The 23,793-nt window shown below is 34.1% G+C and overlaps 1 protein-coding gene across 1 annotated transcript in view; it reads left to right on the top strand.

Moving 5' to 3' along the window:
• The window catches only part of LOC145284632 (dynein beta chain, ciliary-like), a 309,431-nt gene that overhangs the window by 179,635 nt on the left and 106,003 nt on the right, over positions 1-23,793 (top strand). Inside the window, exons 39-45 of the mRNA XM_080133537.1 lie at positions 1,057-1,213; positions 6,275-6,414; positions 7,757-8,121; positions 11,227-11,448; positions 14,545-14,587; positions 17,375-17,555; positions 20,762-20,871. Of these exons, the coding sequence (XP_079989663.1) occupies positions 1,057-1,213; positions 6,275-6,414; positions 7,757-8,121; positions 11,227-11,448; positions 14,545-14,587; positions 17,375-17,555; positions 20,762-20,871 (1,218 nt within the window). The remainder of the gene's footprint in view (positions 1-1,056; positions 1,214-6,274; positions 6,415-7,756; positions 8,122-11,226; positions 11,449-14,544; positions 14,588-17,374; positions 17,556-20,761; positions 20,872-23,793) is intronic.

Genomic DNA, 23,793 nt, shown 5'->3' with positions numbered 1-23,793 from the left:
ATCTATCTATCTATCTATATATCTATCTATCTATCTATCTATCTATCTATCTATCTAACAGAAGAGATGGATGGAAGATGATGGAAGATGAATGTGAAGAATGTTGAAAATCTGTCGAAATATGGTAAAATCATATCATAGACAAGTTTACCGGAAGTATCTGGTCAGCTGGCAGAACTACGTGTATGTTATGTGGATCTAGTTAGCTGAGAGGAAATAGGAGTTGGAATTTGGACGTTGAGCAGGACGGACGGTTTAACAGGTCGTACCCCCCCCCCTTTTCTGGGGAGGGAGCTGACATGTGTCAAAATAGAGACCTAGAATTAACAACACAAGCAAAGATATTCACTTTCCATTCTTCTGAGATCCACACCTGGGAAGTGAATAGAAGCTAAATAAAACCAACCAGCGTTCTTGGAAGTGAATGAACATTCGTTCAAACAGGTTCCAGCCTCCCTTCCAAGAACAAGATGGATTCCAGGTGGACCAAGATCGAAGACGTATGAAGGTATGTCGAAAAATGCATGTATGACACACACACACACACAGCCGCATATGAACATTTAGACGATCATAGCATTGGAACAACATAACTTCGGGTTCAGATAGTGAAGAATCAAGAATAGACATATAGTAACACGTATACACATCAGGATGAACCCTTTGTCTTAAGTTCACATATCGACATATGGTGCTATGGTTCACATTACACAACATACCCTTTTATGGTCCATTACACAGCAGGACCCCTTTTTTGGTACGCCATTATACAACAGAGGCATGGAAGCAGGAAACAGAGAAAATTCCAAAGTCTAGCCATGTGAGGTAGGAAACTATTAGAGCAGAAGGCTTTCTGGCATCTAAGGATATTTATAGTAAAAGAACTGGATTCTGCTGCTTGTTGAGCTCGTCGTGGGTATTTACTTCAAGGAGGCACACGCGCTTCGTTGGGTGCCAAAACATGGAACAACCTGCACATACTATTGTATATTATTTTTTCTTTTATTGTACAAATTGTTTTTATTTAATAAGGGTTTAAAACTGATTGTTTTTCAGGTGTCAATGTACAGCACTTAGAAAATGCAGCCATTTTGTGGGCAAGTCAAGACAACAATGTCTTTCTTGTTGATCCTTACAAATATGGAGAGAATTGGTTTGAAGAACTTACATATTACAGACAGCAAGAAGCTGTGCAAAGACTAGACTTGAATCAGTAAGTATAACAATTTTTATATTACACAGAAAAATGCGAGCATGAACAGTAAAGTAAAAGAACCAGTTGTTAAAACTGGAAAAGAAAAAGCAAGATATTCTAATAAAAAATATAAATTTATAACTTAAAATATTGCAACATTAAGATTTTTGAAAGACAATCAATTTAAAATTATATATAAATTCTTAATGCTGCAATATTATCAGTTATAAATTTACTATAATTTTTATTAGAATATCTCGTCTTTTTCTTTTCCAGTTTTAACAACTAGTCCTTTTCCTTTTCTCATTTTAATCTTAACTATATTATTTTCATGCTCGCATTCTTCTATGTAATCCATGATTTTTCCAAGCTTAGCTTTGAAATAATATTTTCTTTTTTGTGTTCAATATCATATGCATTGTATACAATCCATCAAAAAATTATTACCAACTTCTTAAATTGGCTAAATAATAAAAACAAATAAAAGACGGAACTAAGTAAATAAACAGAAAGAAAGGACAAAAACAAGAGAAATTAACAGAATTGACGGGCGACGTCATAAGCAAAATATTATCTACCCTAGCAGGGCAAAGAGAATCAATTTTGTTAACTATCTCTATATAACACAAATAAGATGGCATGCAAGCGACATTCCTGCTATGATTTATGAAGGCGTCGACGACGAAAAAGTTGCTATGGTAACCAACAGCCAATCAGAAGAAACCGTCTCTCACATTCCTTACTAATTCTGACGACTTTTGAACACCAGTAATTTTATTAAAACTTTTGTTTTAATGAACGAAAATTGAAATGTTTTATTTCAAAATATAGCTGAGAAGGTGACGTATGAACTGTAAAAATTGTTTGAAATTTGATCGCAAAATGAGTGAGCAGTGAAGCTTTAAAGCAGTTCTAAATGAGTAAAACAAACACTTAACCATATATTCAAACACTACTGTGTTTGAATGATACATCCGCACATACATTCTTCAATGTAATAAAGTGAAGATGGCTTATTTTTTGAAAGTTTTCAATTATACCTTTAAAGCTGAAAAATCTGATCTTGACTATCTAAATTTTCTTTTTATACTTGCACCTTGTTTTCCACAAGAAACAAATGCATTTCCATTTCGTTTCTTTTAAAAGCTTTTCAATGATAGCCTACAGAACATCATCAGTTTACAACATTAATGAAAAATCTACACTACTTCACCTTTGTCAGAGTTCAGATAAAGAATCAAAAGTGTTTTACCGAAATATAACATTATTTATTTAAAATTACTTGTATATCATAATAGTAGGCAAAATTTATTTAGAACAACCAATTAAAATGTCGTGTCGCTGCCATTCACTACATGGACTTATCGTCACGAATACTGAATGAATACAGAATAAAATTAAGCATTTTAAAATATCATTACTGGTTTCATAGTGTTGAAGCTCGACTGAACACATTGAATAAATAACTTCAACACAAAAGTAAAGTAGAACAGATATATTGAAAGCAAGAAAATATATACAATATTTATATAAAGTCCATTAGTATAGTCATGGAGAAACCGTCTCTGGAGAAGGTGTACGCTGGGTGGTCATCGACATTCGATCTCGAGTCTCTTGCTGAGTCTCTCGTTGGGTCTCTCCTGTCTCTACGGTACCAACCATATTTATATGGTTGACATTCCACGTATGCTAATTAGGTAGATCCTACCACAACCCATAGGCAATATTATTAATTGTCGGTTGTTGAGTTTTGATGTAGATAGGTTCGAGTATGATTAATTTTTTACAATTGCTTTCAAAATGTTTATCTGTAGATATACCGGCTTTATTTATACAATTCAGTATTATTTAATAGGATTTGTCTTAAATCGGAGTCTAAAATCTATCATCATGGAATAAAAATTGTTAACGCTCACGTGGAAGCATTCCCCTGGGCGTCTAACTGATCCAAGCGCCGATATTGCAGCTACATTTTGAAATTCTTTTCTTTTCTCTAGATTTGTTTGTTTTTTCACCTAATGATAATTCGATGAAACATCGAAAACGTTTGTGACACATGGAACTCCTATTCATTTTTAATGATAAAAATTAAAAAAAAATAGAATGTATAATTAAACTGACGTTTTCTGTTATTTTATAACGTGTGTGTGTGTGTGTGTTTGCTCTCTCTCTCTCTCTCATACACACACACAAACATACACACATTACACTCACTAGGATGATGTAATTGAACAGGCTAATCCAAAAAGCAAATTAATATTAGATTTCTGAATGTGAGATGATATATAATTATTTCCATATCCAAACAACGCTGCAGCTCACACAAACGATGAAAGCTGCAGACCAGAAGTTCTAGACTCGAGTTTGACCTTCTTTTGTTAGTCAATAGTTTTGCTTGCATGTGGCGTGATGGTTCAGCTGACAGGGTACTTTCTCAAATACAAGTGACTCAGGTTTAAAATTTAAGTTCGGATATGTTCTACTAGTGCGTCCGAAGAAAGGAGAAACTCAAGTCTAAGATTTCTGATCTGCGGCTCCATGAGAGCTGCAATGTTATTTGATTTTGGAAATAATTATGTATCATCTCACATTCAAAAATCTAATATTAATTTGCTTGCTGGATTTTCTTGAATATATATATATATATATATATATATATATATATATATATATATATATATATATATATACATACATATATATATATATATATATATACACGCAGAGATGACAGAAAAGAATAGAAACCCATAGACACGGTTTATTTCAATAAGCATAAAATTTATTGAACAAAATCAAAAATAAATTGTCACAAATTTAATATCTAATACTCGGTTGGCATTCCCTTTGCTGTTTTTAATGTTAGGACCCTTCTAGGCATGCCACTGATCAATTGACGAATATCATATTGAGAAATGTCTGACGCAATAATGCTAAAAGTTCAGATTTAGAAGATGGCTTTCTGCTTTTTACGGCGGTTTCGGTCTAATATGCCCTGAAGGTTTTCCATTAGGTTCATATACAGGAACTGACTTGGCTATGGTAGTTTGTTGATCCCAATGTTGTGTCATCCTAGCAGAGTGACAAGGAGCTCAATCTCAGTCTCCTATAAATAGAGAATTAACTTGAGAATATTGGTAGGAGTCCTTCATGTAATATTGAAGCATGTTTAGCAGAATTGATGTTTCCTTCGCATTTCACCAAGTCTGAGCAACCATTAAATCGCATCTCGTACCATAATCGAGAAACCCCATGTTTCAGCGTTGGCTGCAGTCTTTTTGCTGAGGGAGCCTCCATACACATACTCTTCCATTGTCAGGAAATAATACAAATCATGACTCATCAGAGGAAATGATATTGGTCCAAAATGTTATAGGTCCCTCCACCATCTCACGAGCCCAATCTTTTCTGCAGGACAAAGAAGAGGGTTCTTTCTTGCCACCTTATCATAGTGTGAAGATACCTGACAATTGTTCTGGGACTGACACTAGTTTGTGTTGCAATATCAGAGGCTTTGCACCGAGGATCATCTTCAACAATTTTCATTTTCACAAGACACAAGGTTCTTTCAGAGGGCTCGGGGGCGATCCGGATGAGGTTTTGTGCACTCTTTGTATCCTCTTGTGAATTGTACGATCACTCTATTAACAGTAGAAAGAGGTATTGGAAGATTTTCTGCTATTTTGCGCTAAGACCACCTTGACTCGTCATTGCAGAAATTCAGATAGGTCTAATGCTCCTTTGGTTCATGGCATGCTTCAATGTTGTTAGATTCAATTTTAATGGGATACTCCAAGTTATTTCAGCACTATATATGCAAATGTAAATAAGCATATATCAGTCTTAGGAAAAACATTTACTTTAGTGTTTATTCTTTTCTGTCATGTCTGTGAATACATCTCACATTTAGTATATATATATATATATATATATATATACTTGTTTATTGTTATATAAACATGCTCACATCCCGCTGCTACAAATAGCCACTTGTTTCAATCAAACAACAGATATCATCAGGCAGCGACTTGACTATTCAAAAGTTCAATGAATAACCATTCATTGAACTTTTGAATAGTCAAGTCGCTGCCTGATGATATCTGTTGTTTGATTGAAACAAGTGGCTATTTGTAGCAGCGGGATGTGAGCATGTTTATATAACAATAAACATGTATTATCAGCTCTTTTTATTGAGCACTATCTAACAACCTCGTTGAATTCATTACTCCATTACTTTTGAATATAAAAAAACCCGAGTATATATATATATATATATAATTAAAAAAGCTCAAATGATCTCGTATATATATATATATATATATATATATATATATATATAATTATAAAACTCAGATGATCTTGTAACGATGTATGTAACCCACTTTCCAGTTTACGACATCTGGTTGCGCATGTGCGCATGACCTGCACACTGAAATATTAACGTTAATATTTCGAAATTAATATTTAACATGGGAAGAATGGGGTTTAAAATAAACAAAAAACAAAAGAACAATTGGGACGCTGAAATATTAACGTTATTATTTCGAAATTATTATTTAACATGGGAAGAGTGGGGTTTAAAATAACTTAAACGTAATACAGAAATAAACGGTGTAAAAAAAAAAAGTAGATATATCAAAATTTGAATTTAACTCTAAGTATTATGGTATCTGTTCAGTGCACATTTACCTATAAGTATGGCCAACTACTTATAATTCAGTAACTGTAAATCTTTATTTAAAAAATAATCAATTATAATAAACAGAACGACTCATAGAAATCTATCTATATTCTTTTTTCATTTTAATATACTTTCATAGAAATGTTTCTATTATGTAAAAAAAAAAACCTATTTTCTTTATGTCACAAGTGTCACGCTCATACATGAATTCCATAGCTAATATAACATACTGACCCATCGGGTCACGGGTAGTCTAGTATATATATATATATATATATATATATATATATATATTTTCCTTTATGCAATTCTCTCATTTAACATTAATTGCATTAGTTACTCTTATACAATTTAAAATTTATTGCTGTGTTATTTTCCATATATTTTATATATTTCAGTTTTGATTACAATTCGAGAGAAAGTCTTCTTAACTGCATGGAACAAGGGAAAAGTGTTCTCCTGAATAATTATTCAGGTTTTCTCGATTACAATGTGGAATTTTTGCTTCATTATAAACCGTCAGAAGATTCACACACTAGTGAGTTGAATTAGAACTTTTATTTTTGTATTTAACACTTTTAGGGATAAATTATTGAACATATACATTCATTAAACAAATACAGACTAAAAAAAACTTTTTTCAAGATTTCCAGAAAAAATTCTATAAAAAAAAATCCAGGTCATAAAATAGATGAATTCAACCAGGCTCGCAACGTCTCTTCTGTGGGAAAGAGGTTGCTATTTTTTCCTATTTTTCAAAAAAAAAAAAAAACAAAAAAACAAAAACAAAAAAACAAACAAACAAAACCAAGAACATGCCAACAATTTTATATATCTGATGCATGCAGTTAAGTCAGTTTAGTTTTTAATTTTTATTTGCTTGCACATGTTATAACTTAAGGTAGACAACTCCTATTATATAATCTGTAATTTAAGATGAGTTACTCCCCCTTGTTGATTTTTTTATGTGATTATTTACAAATATTTCATATCAACAGTTATCTGAGTCGGACTAAATATTTTTGAAAAGAATTGTAGCTAAGTAAGTGATGTCGTATTTTTGATTAAAAAAAAAATTAACCTTTTTTTTGATTGGTCTAAAACTTAAAAAAAAAAAAAGAAGAACTAACATTTTTTCTGATTGGTCTAAAAACTTTTGGTTATTTGAAGCCGCCATAAAAAAGAAATAAAAGAACTGCCATCTGTTAGCATAGAGAAAGAAAGCAATTATTAACGATGAAGATACAGAGCAGTATCGGACGGATTGCTACATCACACCATTGTTCCAGCGCGGTTCGTGTTCTGCATAAGTGCCAAAGTTATTTAAGGTCCTATCCTGATCTTGCTGAACTTGAAGAACGAACCGGATCACTTTAATCATCCTTTTGATCACTTTAATCATCCTTCTAATTGAAAGGAGTACTTGAACTGAAAAAAACCCCAAGTGTATTAAGTTTTGTAGGCCTATCTAATTTTTTGAAAACCTTCACTAAACCTACAAGTATTTTATTATACAGCTAATAACGCAGTACAACAATAACATATGAAAATTATCTAGTCAACAGCAAAGTTCGATTTATCAGCTCGTGTTTGTTGTAGATGTTGTTTTCTGAAGATAGTGTTCGTTGAATACGTGCACCCTTGGTCAGTTCATTCGTTAAAGTTTAAGTCAGTTAAAGGCTGATTACCTCTTAACTTTCTCTAGCTTCCATTTACTATCCCGTTAGAAGCAAGACAATGATTCAATTTTATTTAATATACTTTGATATATCTCACGCTTTTTTTTAATGAAGTAAGCCTGAATAATCTAAATAACATATATTTTTAAATCTTTCTAAAATTTCAAAGAATTAACTTAACACTTATATCTTACTTTCCAGTTATCAAGGAAAAGTGTTTAGACAATGGCTGCTTCTCCCTCAATAATCATTTCCGGCTGTGTATAACAACTTCATCTGAGAAAACCGATCTTCCAGTGGACGTTGGCTCCTTGACAACCATACTGAACTACGGTTGCTGTATGAATGTCTTAAATGAAAGTCTGTTGACTAGAATCTTCCAGAAGTTACGTCCGGCATTGAACCTGGAACTTGTACAAGCACAGAAGAGTCTGGAATCTATTCGAAACCAGATGAAGCAAATGAAAACGTCTGCAATAAAATTCATGCGTTCGAACGTTCCAAGTGAAAATACGATAAAAGATTCCATTTCAACCCTTTTAAAATGGTTCCAAATGAGAAAAAAGGTTGGTATATGATTTCTGCTCTCAATTGTTCAATTTAAAAAAAAAAAATTTTTTTATTACATTTTCACCCCAAACAAGGCAAATTGCGACTTTGGTGGAGGGGGCTACTATCAGGGGCAACAACTACTGGGGTACTATGTAGTGATTTGGGCAGGAAGATGTCGGTTCACGCTACACTTGAACTTCTGCACGTCAGTACTGTTGGAGAAGCAGGGACCTGTAATAGAATTCCAAAGTCTAGCGGTTCTGGGGAAGAAACTATTGGAGTAGAAGGATCTTTTACATCTAGGGATCTCTACAGTGTGGGGGTGGGATTTAGCAGCCTTTCAGGTTTGTTGAGGGTGCTCACGTCGTGGGGGCACAAGTGATTGCAGTTCGTCAGAGCATTCACCACTAAAATACTTGTAGAACAAGCAGAGGGATGCAACATTTCGTCGATGGGACAGAGGCTGAAGCTTAGATGCCAGTTCAGGGCCTATCAGGTTTGCGACTCTCTTTTGAACCTTGTCAAGGAGCGAGAGACTAGTAGCAGATGCACCAGTCCAAATGTGACAGCAATACTCCATACATGGGCGAATGGTGGCCTTATAGAGGTACAGGATACTTTCGGTTGTTAGTAGTTGTCTAGCATGGTAGAGAGAGCCCACCTTTCTTGCAGCGGCCCTGGCAATGCCTTCAATGTAATTGTTCCAACTCATGTTTCCTGTGAACGTTAGGCTAAGCAATTTGAAAGATGTACTCTCAGATAAAGAGTCGTTGGCCATTGCTATAGGTGGTAGAGAGGGTTTCTTGTAATTATTGAAGGAACTAGTTTAGTCTTGGCGGCATTGAACGTGACCAACCATTTTTGTCCCCATTCCACTACAGATTGGAGGTCTTCCTCTAGTGTTTCTGCCATTTCTTTAGAAATGTGTTCATTCGTCTTCCTGTCGTGCCTGCCATAGAGTGTAGTGTCATCAGCATATATACCCATCTCAGAGGCAATTTTGTCGGGGAGGTCATTTATGAATATCAGGAACAATAGAGGTCCAAGGATAGAACCCTGGGGCACTCCCGCATTTATATCATATTGTTTAGATGTACGACCATCGAGGACAACCTGGATTTTTCTCTTATCTAAGAAGGATTTAATTATGTTAAGTATTCTACCAGTGATACCGTATGATCTAATTTTCCTGAGGAGACACTCATGCCATAGCCTGTCAAAAGCCTTAGATATATCTAGAGCTACCGCTCTGCCCTCCCCCGCTTTGTCCAGTGAATGGTATATACGCTCAGAGATTAGTTAGGATTTCTGCTGTGGAACGGGCTTGTCTAAATCCATATTGTTTGTTAGTCAGAAGTTTAGCATCTGTAAGGTGCCGGACTAGAGCATGGTTAATTAAGGTCTCAAATATTTTGGCAAAAAGCGGGAGGAGGCTAATGGGGCGATAATTTGGTGGGTCAGTCCTTTCGCCAGAATTCTTGAATACTGGTACAACAGAAGCAGTTTTCCAACAGCTCGGAAAGCAAGCTTCATTAAGGCATTTGTTGTAGAGTTTGGAGGGAACTGGAGCTACTTCGGCTGAGCATTTTTTTAATAGCACAGCTGGGATGAGATCGGGTCCACATGCTTTTGAAGTGTCAAGGTTTTTTATGATGGCATGCACCTGAGCAGGGGTGATTTTCAGATCGTCTAGCGTGGCGTCTGTCCGCATAGGAAAGTCAGGTAGGGGGTGGTTGGAAGGGTCCAGTGTGGAGTTTGAGGCAAACCGACTGGCAAGCATGTTAGCCTTCTTGGTTGCTGAGGAGACAACCTTGCGATTGTTGGTTAGTGGGAGAATTAACTTTATTCGTGTTAGTAAGATAAAAAGGATAAAAATTACTACCAGAAACTCACCATGAAGCAAGCGAACAACAGAAGATGTTGTGTTTTGAAATAAACAGTTTACCTTATAGGCTTGTATATAATGATGTTTATCAGCTGTTTTCACTTGTGAAGTAATCCATTTCAGATAAAGTTAATGTCGGTTGTCAAGAGAGAAAGCGTGTCTTTCTAGGGCCTTCCTCATCTTAGTTTTTTTTTTTATAAATCTTGTTTTATTTTATTTTTTACACAGGAATCACCATTTATCAAGGCCCGGAGGCCACTCGAGGATAAGGGTTAATGGATATACATTAGTCAATGTGATTATAGCATAGTAAACATAAGTAGTGGGAATTTTGTAAATTGGATTACTTAGGGGGACGGTTCATCAAAAACTTGTTTACATTGGACTTGAAGATAATCAGATTGTAGTCAGCTGGAAAGCAGGTAAACGGAAGAGAGTTCCACAGGCGTGCAGTTCTAAGAAATAAGCTTTGTTCATGGAATCTACGTATAGGTTTAGACACAGATAAAGAGTGCGGGAAATTATTGATAGTATTTTTCATGAAAGTTTGGGGAGGGGGGACCATAGATTGAAGCTCAGCTGAGCACTTGCCATGAAAATAACAATAAAATAGAGACAGACTAGCAACGTCTCTTCTGTGGGAAAGAGGTTGGAGGGAAGAGAAAAGGGCATCCTCAACTAAGCTAGGAAGCTCGATAGCTTGGATGTGCAGATATACTTTATCAACACCTGAGTTTTTATTCATCTCCATTGTTTTAGATTTCTTGAACACAAATTGGTTATCCTCTCTAAACCAACCAGTAATTCCACTGCACTTCTTGTACATCCAATGCTTACAAGTCTCATAAAAAATTTAAATTCTACCTGATTTCCTTTCGACAAGCTGAGCAAGTGAATTTTTCTTTTTCTGAGAGCTCTGCAACGCTACAACTGTTGATCATTAATTTGATCATGTTAACACTCAAACCTTTACATTCCATGGCATTCCACCAATAAAAAGAACTTTTAATTATCTTGATCGTATAAAAAAACGCATAACATTTTTGTTTGGTCAATTTAAATCTTTTTATAATATGTATACATTAATGCTTTGTGGCCAAAGTTTAGTGAAAAATAATTCTTTTGTACAAAGTTATAGCTGTAAAGCGTGCATAAATCGTACATATTTTCAAATACTTCAAACGATTTAAATGAAGGTCAATAAATAAACAAAACTCTTTATTTTGTATTTCAGGAATCCGAATTCCAAGAAAGAATTGTCCCAACGATTAAAATCTTGACAGAAAAGAAATTGGAACTACAGGAATTGGCCAATCGTGCGACCATTTTGTACCAACTTATGCATTCATTTAAATACATTCAGCCTCATTACTATTTCCCTTTGTCAGAATTTTTAAACACATTGGATGATATTTTAGCTGAGAATCAACAAATATTAAGTGCAGCCTGTGACCTTGTAAGCTAACATAATTTCTTTTAAATTTACGTTGAATTTTTGCTTCAATATTTGAACGTGTAGAAATAAAGAGAAAGATGGTATTTTTCAACATAAAGTTAGATTAAGCAGAAAGTAGAAAATTCCATTAAACTATTAGAATAAGGATTACGTTTCATGATGTTGTCTCCTGAACAGAGAGTTGCAGGGGTTTGGCTTTTAATACTTATAATTGGAATTATTTTGAGAGGAAAATAAATTAACTCTGTTATATAAGCTACACACAGACTACTTTTTATTGTGTCAAAGTGTCATTTTGTCAGTGTTGTACTATGAAGAGATATAATAAAATATCAGCAGAAAAACGTAAACCTAATGATCAAATCCAAAAGATATTTCTAAAATCTTAAAATAGAATAAAATAAAAAAAACAAGATATCCGAAAGTAAAACCTATACAACTGCAGTGACCAATATTAAGTAAATACAAATGAAGGTGTGAATATTAAACGAACATTTTCTTTTTCAAAATTTAGTTTAAGATCCCAGAAAATTACGCAAATTGAACATTAGGATTCAAATTTTCCAGTTAATTTAAAATTTATTCCCGTTAATGTTTTTAACTATTTACTGAGTGTCATGAGGGAATAATACACTGAAAATTGTTTTGCTCCAGAAATTTCCTCATATTAACCCTATTTAATTAACCCAAGACAATGATATAGATAATTTTATTAAGATTTACTCATTATCAGTTCTTAGCAATCTCCATACTACTGTTAATTACAATTTAAGTTTAGCATAAAGCCTTATTTTACCCTAATTAGATTAATTTTAGAAAAACTTCTTGAATATTTAATAATAATATATATTTCACAATATACATCAGAATTTTAGTTTAAATTGTTACCTTACCATTTATGGGTTTGAAATAGACTATCCTGTACATCGCTCTATGGAGACAACTTTGTATAATTTCTTACTTTTTATTAGGCAACGTCTTAATAGATATTACTATATGGAAGGAATCAAAAGTGCATAAATTACTTTTAATTTTTCCTGTTAGGTATATATTTATTAGCTTTACCTATTATTGACCGTTTTAATTAACACTAAATTTTATTTTCACTAATTTTCTAACATATTTAACTAATGAAGTAGAAGCTTTATCAGATTCATCATTTGGTTCAATTTTAAAAGAGCACAAGTAATTTATGTATATCTCCTTGTATATAGTGCTGATAGATCCAACATCAAAGTCTTAGTATTATTTGCAGTAATTACGCTACATTTGTATACAACATTTCTTTCCGCTTATTAGGCAATTATTTTTATTTCTACAATTACAGTTATTTTCTATTTCATTATTGGTATTAAAAGGTCCAGGTTCATCATGTGTTCGGCGTGCACTTTGTATTTTATTGTTATTATAACATATTATAGATGCAGTTATATTTTTTGGAAACGGAGAAAGATATTTTAATAGTAATTTTGTTCAAGAGCTTACCGAATTTACTATCTCTAGGAATGTTCCTATCAATGATATTATAAAGAATTTTCGAAATATTTGAAGAATATGTTTACGTGATTAAACTATATGGCTGGTCACCCCTTATTTTCTTTATTTTCTTTATTTTTATTAGGTGACCTAATCATTGAGCAATTCATTTGCATTTATTTGTACGACTACTAGTATTATATCTTTTAACTATTTTTCCATAGCCTATTGTATGATGGAAACAACTTTGTATAATTTCTACCTTTTTATTAAGCAACATCTTAACAGATATTATTATATGGAAGAAATCAAAAGTGCATAAATTACTTTTAATTTTCCTTGTTAGGTATTAATATTTTCCCTATAACCTATTATATGATATGCAGCCACATTAAAATCAGTTATTTTATGGACTTCACTTAGTTCATTATTAGATTTATTAAATATAATCTTATCTCTATAACCTGATTTGTAAAAGCATCATTACAGTATGACATATTTTTATTAAATAGTTGTTAATTCTTAGATAAAATTATTAATTCTTTTAGAGTTGGATGAAACTATGGAATTTTAACAGAATGTGGATGGTTACAATTATTATTTATGTACAATAAATTATGGTTTGGTTTATAAGAATCAAATCTAATGTAACAGTCAGAAAATTGTCTACAGTATGATTGCTTTATGCATCATTGAATAGCAGGGACTGTGATGTACGCATCCCAATTAACAACAATAAACAATTATATATATATATATATATATATATATATATATATATATATATATATATATATATATATATATATAGGAATGATAAATTTGTTGCCCTAAAGAAAACAACACTACAGCTTTATTTTAAAACTTTTATTAAAAAAAATCAATTCAGGTAACTTGATTATGTTGGAGAGCTGACATCTATTCAATGTAGCCGCCTTCAGTCTCAATCACCGCCTCAATACAGGTCTGGAACTGGAGTCATACCTTTTCCACAAGGACTCACCATAATTTCCTGTGGTTTCATTTCTGTTAGACGTGCTAGAAAGTTTGTGCTCTCTATAGGCCTTTGACGAGAAAATGAGAACGAAATTTAATCTTATTTCTCAATTACATATGCTGTGAGATTTCTCAATCCAAATCTTATGTTTTGGCGATTTAAATATTTTTTTCATCAAAGGGATAAGTCTAGACAACTAATGAATTTCTTCTTAAGGAAAATAAGTCCCGTTCTGACAGTGATATTAGTTTATTTTTAACTTACCTACAGAATTTTGCAAACATCTATAAATTACTGTGAAGCCAAATTTGAATAGGGCGCAAAACAAGTGATCGAATGAACTTATATTCTAATAAATAATAATGAAATGTTTTTAATGCATAAGACTTGTTTTTTTATTGACTCAGAAACTACTGAATAGATTTCAACCCAACTTTGAATGCCGATACATGATTAAATTTCATAAAATAGATAAAGTTGACCTAGGTCAACCATGAAGATAATGAAGTGTCAAACAATGGAAGAATGTAGATATTTTTAAGAATTGTTGATTCATAAATTTGAATAAAAATAATGAAATAATATTGCAATTTGGACATGATCTTTTCTATTTTTTTATGCAGCCTCAAAAATCAGAAACGGATGTAAAACAAAATAAATGTTCAGGTGAGTATTAGATAGTTTTATATCTATATTGGAAAATTAATTATCCATTTCGACATTTCGTGTTAATATGACTGGATGAGCCCCTTAGTAATCGATGGAAATAGAGAGCATTTTTGGTTTACTTTTGTCTTTCTTGTAAAACTCTCAGTTCGCTTATTTTGTCCATTTCTGACTAAGGCCAATAGACATCTGTCTTTGTGATGATCATCTTTCGTTCTTGTTAACTCCTTACACCAAGTGGTTTCATGCCTTGTCTAGAGCAAATAGGATCTTGAACAGAAATGTGCGCTCTCTCCCAACCATTATCAATGGACCAGAGGTCATCTCGACAGCATCCAACAAGGCCAAACTATTTGCCAAAAACTTTGCGGCAAATTCTACCCTGTGTGACGAAGGCCATCAACTCCCCATATTCCCTCCTATAACAGACAACACGCTATGCAACATACAAATATCTGTGCGTGAGGTCGCCAAGCTAATCAAGAACCTTGACTCCAGTAAAGCAACTGGTCCCGACGGTATTCCAATTATAGTGTTAAAAAAATTACAACCAGAACTTGCCCCCATACTTTCCAAACTGTTTAAGCGTTGCCTTAAGCAGAAGTGCTTTCCAACACCCTGGAAAACCTCATCAGTATGCCCTGTATTTAAGAACTCAGGTGATAAGTCATCCCCCTCTCAGTACAGACCAATAAGTCTCCTGTGTGTCATGAGTAAGTTGCTGGAATCCACAATAAATAGAGAAGTAGTCAACCACCTCAGCAGAAATAACCTTCTTAGCGAGACACAATATGGTTTCCGCTCTGCTAGATCTACAGCAGATGTGATAACGGTTATATCTCATAGGATTAGCGAATCTCTCGACAAAGGCTTCATTTCTAGGGCAATTGCTCTCGACATATCAAAGGCCTTCGATAAGGTTTGGCATAAAGGCCTACTACACAAGATTTCCAGCTACGGTATTACTGGAAATGTTTTCTCTATCATTAAATCATTTCTATCTGATAGGCTCATAAGAGTAGTGGTTGATGGGCAGAAATCAGAGGCCCACAGTATTAATGCTGGAGTCCCTCAGGGGTCCATACTGGACCCAACTCTCTTCCTGATCTACATCAATGATCTCCCACAACACATACTAAAATCTTTCGTTGACATCTATGCTGATGACACGACCATCTATGGCAACATATCAAAGGCTGTAAATGATGATGTTCTCTCTGATTCTTTCTCCTCTGATCTTGAGCGTGTGGTACAGTGGGGAAAGAGGTGGCTGGTTACCTTTAATACATCATAAACCAAGCTCCTATCTCTACATCATAAACGCTCTGATCCCCATCTGTCATCAATTGAAATGGATGGCTCTCATCTAAGGGAGGCCCCAGGATTTGATAAGCTCCTGGGTTTGACCTTTACACCTGATCTTAAATGGAACACATACATCAAGTCTGTGGCTAAGGTCGCTGGGAAAATGGTGGGATCCTTCTACCACCCCAGAAGATATCTCACTACTGATGCAATTCTCTATCTATATAAGAGCCAAGTACGTCCAAAGATGGAGTACTGCTGCCACATCTGGGCGGGGGCTGCAAAAAACAGCCTATCCTTCCTTGACGGAGTACAAAATAGACTCCGTGGCTTGGTGAGGGATACCCTTTTCTCTACCCTGCAACCTCTTTCCCACAGAAGAGACGTAGCGAGCCTGTCATTGTTCTATCGTTACTTCCATGGCAGGTGCTTGTCTGAGCTCCATTCTCTGGTCCCTCCTCACCAATCTTTCTCAAAAAACACCCGACTAGCTGAAACCACCATCAATAATTTTCTCCACTCCCTATCTGTGCCTAAATCAAAACGTAGATACCATGAACAAAGCTTCTTTCTTAGAACTGCACGCCTGTGGAACTCTGTTCCGCCTGCCTGTTTCCTTCCCGATTTCAACCTGGATGTCTTCAAGTCCAACACAAACAAATTCCTGATGAACCTAAGTAATGACACCTTACCAATTCTCCAATACTATTGCTACACTATCCCTTTGATTACTGTACACACAATAACCCTTATCCCTGAGTGGCCATTGGGCCTCGATAAGTGGTGAACTCCATGTAAAAAAAAAGAAAAAAGAAAAAAAAAGAGAAATTTCCATAAAAAATGAATATTTCGTGTTAACATGAATGAATGAATGAGCCTCATAGAAGCCAGCAACCACACTTACAGCTGGAGAGCAGAAAGCGGACCTTAGCTTTACTTTTCTCCATGTTATAACTCTCGCTTCAACTATTCTCTCAAATTTTGAATATTTTATTTAACATGTATTTCATTTTATTAAAATATACAGGAAAGATGATTTTAGCAAACAAATATCGAATCACTCAGCTTTAGTATAATAGATATATTTGTAGTTTTCCTTCGTTTGTTTATGAACTCTTAAATTTCAAAGGTTGTCTCGGTAATCCTGTTTGCATTCTGTGGTTGGAGCAGTTAGCAATCAACTAATTCCTTCTCAAAGAGGTCAGGCAAGGCTTGGGAGGGTGGGCATCCCAGGACTACCCAGTACTGTGAGAGTCCACAAAATTGCCCAGTTTCTGCTGGAGTGCTTGTTGAGAATGGATTTTTGGGTAGTATCTTCTAGTCAAGAGGCTTTGACCTGATGTATTATAAAAATATCTATACATATATATATATATATATATATATATATATAGAGAGAGAGAGAGAGATAAAAAAGTAAGATTGAGATAAGTGAAAACCAAATTGTTTTAATTATCATTCTCATTCTCAATCGATTTGCAGCATCTGCTCATTCTGACAATATACAGAATGAAGAACATTTATTACTTACAGACGAACAATTCCAGTTGCCTGATTTACCAACTCTACCCACCCTTGGAGTTGATTATACAAGTTTATCTACGAACAAGATGAGGCATTTAGTAGACACTCTTACGCATAGGATTCTGCGACAAATGCAAATGTAAGTTAAATCCTTATTCCTTCTATTCACATTTTATGCTTTATTCACATTTCTATCTTAGTTTAATATTAACTTAAGTAATCCGTTTATGTTGAATAATAGATTAAAACTATAATCTAAAGAATGGTATCCTTATGTAGCATAGTGGATGAATCTTTGGCATGTAAACATATGTGAAATCTGCATGTTGACTGCAAAAGCAATAATAGTTGCATTTCGTCTCTCTCCCGCTGTAGTAGTTTTGTGTGTAGAGTTGTCGCCTTTCTAATAATTTAGTTATCGCTTTAGGTGTAGCTTTAGGAGTGAAGAGAAATAAATCAAATTAAATATAGAAAAACGCGAGCATGAAAAGTAATATAGTTAAGATTAAGCTTTGAAGAGTAAAAGGACTAGTTGTTAAAACTGGAAAAGAAAAAGACAATATATTCTAGTAAAAATATAATAAATTTATTACTTAAAATATTGCAGCATTAAGAATTTTTTTTTAAAATTCAATTTAGCCTTGTATATAAATTCTTAATGCTTAAGTTATAAATTGAAGTTAATTTTTCCAAGAATATCTCGTCTTTTTTTTCCAGTTTTAACAACTAGTCCTTTTACTTTTTTAAGTTTAATCTTAACCATATTACTTTTCATGTTCTCATTTTTCTATGTAATCCCTGAATTTTCAGGCTTTGCTTTGAAATAATATTTTCTTTTTTGTGTTCAATATCATATGCATTGTCAACAACCTATAAACAATTATTACCAATTTCTTAAATTGACTAAATAAAAAAGTCAGTTGTAATTAAGTAAATAAACAGAAAGAAAGGACAAAAAAGAGAGAAACAGAATTAACGGGTGACCTTATGAGTTAAATATTCTCAGTCCTAGCACAGCAAAGAGAATAAGTTTTGTTAACTATCTCTATATAACCCAAATAAGATAGCATGCGAGCGACATTCCTGCTGTGATTTATGAAAGTGGCGACAGCGAAAAAGTTGCTATGGTAACCAACAACCAATCAGAAGAAATCGTCTCTAAAACGTCAATGCTGAAAAAGTTGCTATGGTAACCGAAAGCCAATCAGAAAAAAAAACGTTTCTCACGTTCCTTACTAATTTTGAGGACTTTTGAACACCCGTAAATTTATCATAACTTTTGTTTTTATAAACGGAAATGACAAATTTTTATTTTAAAATATAGCTGAGAAGGTGATCTTTGGATTGTAAAAATGGTTTGATATTTGGTCGCAAAATGAAAATAATGATTAACATGCAATCCCCAATCGTTACTGATTAAGAGAATATTATGTAGTTTTACACATTTTGAATCATGTTTCTTATCTGACTTTTTACAGAGGTGCCAGTAATGATCTCTAAAACCAAAAACACATCCACAAAACCAAAACAACAGAACTTTTATTTATCATGGAAGATATCCCAGTTGCATTGATCAATGCACCAACCTCTAACCACATTAAACATTTTCTTTTCTGTTTAAATGTTAGCAACATTGGTATTCTACTACTACACTCTTTAGAATATTGAGGACAGGAAACAACTTCACCACCATTGCAGACTTGGGAAATTTTACTACAATTGGGAAATCGAATGGAAATAAGGATCTTAATGTTCAAGCTGTTGTCTTGGTTTTGGAATTGAATTTGAATCGTTTTTAAGCAGATTCGTCTGAGCAGCCATCTCATTTGGCATCTTGCCAGCTTCCCACAATGCATGAATGATAGCTTTTCTGCCTTCATAATATCTTTACTTCTTGCCATGTGTCATATTCAACAATGACATGCTGAATATCAAAAATTCTTTTTTTTTTTTCACAAACGAATCACCACGTATCAAGGCCCAGAGGTAACTCGAGGATAAGGGTTAAAGAGCGTACAGTGGTAAAAAGGATGATATAGTAATCGTTAGATGTGTAGATTTGGTAAATTGGATTACTTAAGGGGAACGGCTCATCAAGAACTTGTTTATGTTCGACTTGAAGACGTCCATATTGTAATCAGTTGGAAAGCAAGTAAACAGAAGAGAGTTCCACAGGTATGCAGTTCTAAGAAATAAGCTTTGTTCATGGAATCTACGTTTAGGTTTAGGCACAGATAAAGAGTGGGGAAAATTATTGATAGTATTTTCAGCTAGACGAATGTTATTTCTCGTGAATGTTTGGCGAAGGGGGACTATAGATTGGAGTTCAGACGAGTACTTGCCATGAAAATAACGATAAAATAGAGACAGACTAGCAACGTCTCTTCTGTGAGAAAGAGGTTTCAGAGAAGAGAAAAGAGCATCTTCCACTAGGCTACAAAGTATATTCTGAACTCTGTCAAGACGGGATATGGTCTTCCTAGAAGCTCCTGCCCAGATGTTACAACAATACTCCATCCTTGGACATACCTGGATCTTATATAGATAGAGAAGAGCATCAGCAGATAGATATCTACTGGATCAATAGAAGGATCTCACCTTTATTCCAGCGACCTTGGCAACAGATTTGATGCACATGTTCCGTTTTAGATCAGGATTAAAGGCCAAGCCCAGAAGTTTGTCAAAACATGGAGCCTCCCGTCATGTTTACATGTGAATACTTATTAAGTTAGTGCATATGTAAATCATTGAATGAAATTTTAATTGTTATGAACATTGTTTATATTAATGATGGGATAATTGAAATATTTTTCCTCATTCTAATTTTTTTACCGATTCCGATTCTGATTTTTATTTTAAATTTCTAAACACAAAGTTGTTTTTTGGTATGGGGGTGTCGAATTACCATAAAAACACATATACCTTTACAAACATAAAAATCCACATGTGGGGATGATCTATATATTTTAGCTTTACTGGTAATTAAAAATCAATAAATAGTTATTATTTCCTCATTAATATGATCCACTAAAAATAAAACAAACAAATAAAAACAATAAAAATGAATCGCTTTGAGCATCAAAAAATCGCGCAAATTCCTCCGATACCAATACCGATTCTGGCACTTAAAAAAGTTCCGTTTTTTTTTTTATTTCCGATTTTGATTTATCGTCCCAAGACTAATTCACATGTATCAAATTGATATACTGCCACACGTCGTTCAATTTCCCACAAAATTCAAGTAAAACTAGGAAAATAATAATAATAATAATCCACTGAATTGAAATCATGAATGTAAAGATTATTTATTAATTTTGTTTTTAAAACAATTTTGCTTCATTTTAGGTGTCTCCACGAAAATGATTGGTTACTTTTTCAAACTATGGTCTACTTAACAATTCAAACAAATGATGCTGGACTTTCTTCATGGGAAGAATTTTCTCTGCTTGTTCAAGGTAAAATAATCTGTTTAATATATGTGACGCATAATTTATCCGGAAAAAAAATAAGATAAAACTAAAATAAAAATATGATATTTAATAAAAAATATTTGCAACTTATTTGTGGTTGCGACTATTTCCAAAAAACGTTTAAAAACGTTTTCATAGAACTTTTTCCAGTTTAAATATCGGAATACACGTGGTACGAGTTCTCTACAAAATATGCTATTTAATGACTACTCTAGTAACGACGAGAAAACACTTCGATAAGAACGAGAAGACTTTGATAATTATAAACAGTATCATTATCATTATTATGAAACAATCTAGTTCACTGATAAAGGATAATTTATCCAAAAACTTAAAACAAAAGTAAAAAAGTTTCATCCATAACAAAATTGCATTTTATTAGTGTTTTCTTATGAATGTTGCCTGTTTTCCAAATCATATATATGTATATATACGTAGATTTTGTTGTTGATCTTTTAAAGAATAATATGGTTAGCGTCTCAACCTTGGAGATCGATTTAAAAAAAACTTTTTTTAGAAAATCGCCCATTTTTTATTTGGACGTAAACAAATAATAATATGTTTTATTTATTTTTTTTAAAGAGTAATCTACGGACATGTTCAGCATAGGCTTGACTAGGAATCGAATCCCGGACTGGGATCTTACTCCATTACGCTACGAAGCCATAGACAATTTTACCGTTTAATTTTTATCGTTTATATCTTAACGTAGATTTTGTTGTTGATTTTTTAAAACGATAATATGATTAGCGTCTCCACCTTGGAGACGATTTTTTTTAATTATTTTTTTTTAGAAAATCGCCCATTTTTTATTGTGACGTACACAAATATTATATTTTATTTACTTATTATTTTTTAAAACAGTAATCTAATATTATTTGTTTACATCCAAATAAAAAATAAAGAAAAAATATTTAAAAAATAAAGAAAAAACAGTCAAGCTACGCTGAAGAGGGGTAGGGCCCAGAAACATGCATGTCCGTAGATTAGTGTTTTAAAAAATAAAAAATAAATAAAATATAAAAAAATATAAAAAAAAACACCCCCAAAACAGATCTCAAATTTGGAGACGCTAACCATATTATCGTTTAAAAAAATTAACAACAAAATCTACGTACACCTATAAACGATAAAAACTAAACAGTAAAATTGTCCATGGCTTTTTTTTTTTAATTACATTTTCACCCCAAACAAGGCGCATTGCCACTTTGGTGTAGGGGGCTACTATCAGGGGCAGCAACTACTGGGGTACTATGTTAGGATTTGGGCAGCAAGATGTCGGTTTACGTTGCACTTGAACTTCTGCATGTCAATACAGTTGGAGAAGCAGGAACTTGGAATGGAATTCCAAAGTCTAGCGGTTCTGGGGAAGAAACTACTGGAGTAGAAAGATCTTTTACATCTGGGGATCTCTACAGTGTGGGGGTGGGATTTAGCTGCCTGTCGGGTTTGTCGAGGGTGTCTACGTCGTGGGGGCACAAGTGTCTGTAGTTCGTCAGAGCATTCACCATTAAAATACTTGTAGAACAGGCAGAGGGATGCAACGTTTCGTCGATGGGACAGAGGCTGAAGCTTAGATGCCAGTTCAGGGCCTATCAGATTGGCGACTCTTTTTGGAACCTTGTCTAGGAGCGAGAGACTAGTAGCAGATGCACCAGCCCAAATGTGACAACAATACTCCATACATGGGCGAATGGTGGTCTTATAGAGGTACAGGATACTTTCAGGTGTCAGTAGTTTTCTATCACCGTAGAGAGAGCCTACCTTTTTCACAGCGGCCCTGGCAATGTTTTCAATATAATTGTTCAAACTCATGTTTCCTGTGAACGTTAGGCCAAGCAATTTGAAATATGTACTCTCAGACAGGGAGTCACTGGCCATTGCTATTGGTGGCAGAGAAGGTTTCTTGTAATTATTGAAGGAAACCAGTTTAATCTTGGCAGCATTGAATGTGACCATCCATTTATGTCCCCATTCCACTACAGATTGGAGGTCATCCTCTAGTGTTTTTGCCATTTCTTTAGATATGTGTTCATTTGTTTTCTTGTCATGCCTGCCATAGAGTGTAGTGTCATCAGCATATATACCCATCTCAGTGGCAGTTTTGTCGGGGAGGTCATTAATAAATATTAGGAACAATAGAGGTCCAAGGATAGACCCCTGAGGCACTCCCGCATTTATATCACACTGTTTAGATGTACGACCGTCGAGGACAACCTGGGTTTTTCTCTTATCTAAGAAGGATTTAATTATGTTAAGTATTCTACCAGTGACCTGCATGATTTAATTTTCCTGAGGAGACCCTCATGCCATAGCCTGTCCAAAGCCTTAGATATATCTAGAGCTACCGCTCTGCCCTCCCCCGCTTTGTCCAGTGAATGGTATATACGTTCAGAGATTACAGTGCGGATGTCAGCTGTGGAACCGGCATGTCTAAATCCATATTGTTTGTCAGTTAGAAGTTTAGCATCTGTAAGGTGCCGGACTAGAGCATGGTTAATTATGGTCTCAAATATTTTGGCGAAAAGTGGGAGGAGGCTATGGGGGGATAATTTGATGGAACAGTTGTTTCGCCAGAATTCTTGAATATTGGTACCACAGAAGCAGTTTTCCAACAGCCCGGACAGCTTCATAGCGTAATGGATTAAAACACCCGGCTGTAATACATAATATCCGGGGAATGTACTTTTGTGGTCATAATATCGAGTTTTGAAATCTCAGGAAGTCATACCTATGTAATATTTCTTGTTATTTGGGTTTTCTTTCGCAAATATTGTGGCCTGGTAAACTACGCTTTTGGTTAGACAGTCAAGCTATACAGAAGAGGACAGGGCCCCGGAACATGTATGTATGTAGATTACTGTTTTTCAAAATAATAAATAATATATAAGTGGATTGGAACTTAGA

This window comes from Euprymna scolopes, chromosome 9 (genome assembly GCF_053919585.1).
Source record: "Euprymna scolopes isolate OS-2025 chromosome 9, ASM5391958v1, whole genome shotgun sequence".
NCBI classification, from domain to species: domain Eukaryota; kingdom Metazoa; phylum Mollusca; class Cephalopoda; order Sepiida; family Sepiolidae; genus Euprymna; species Euprymna scolopes.
This window is presented reverse-complemented; position numbering and strand designations above follow the sequence as displayed.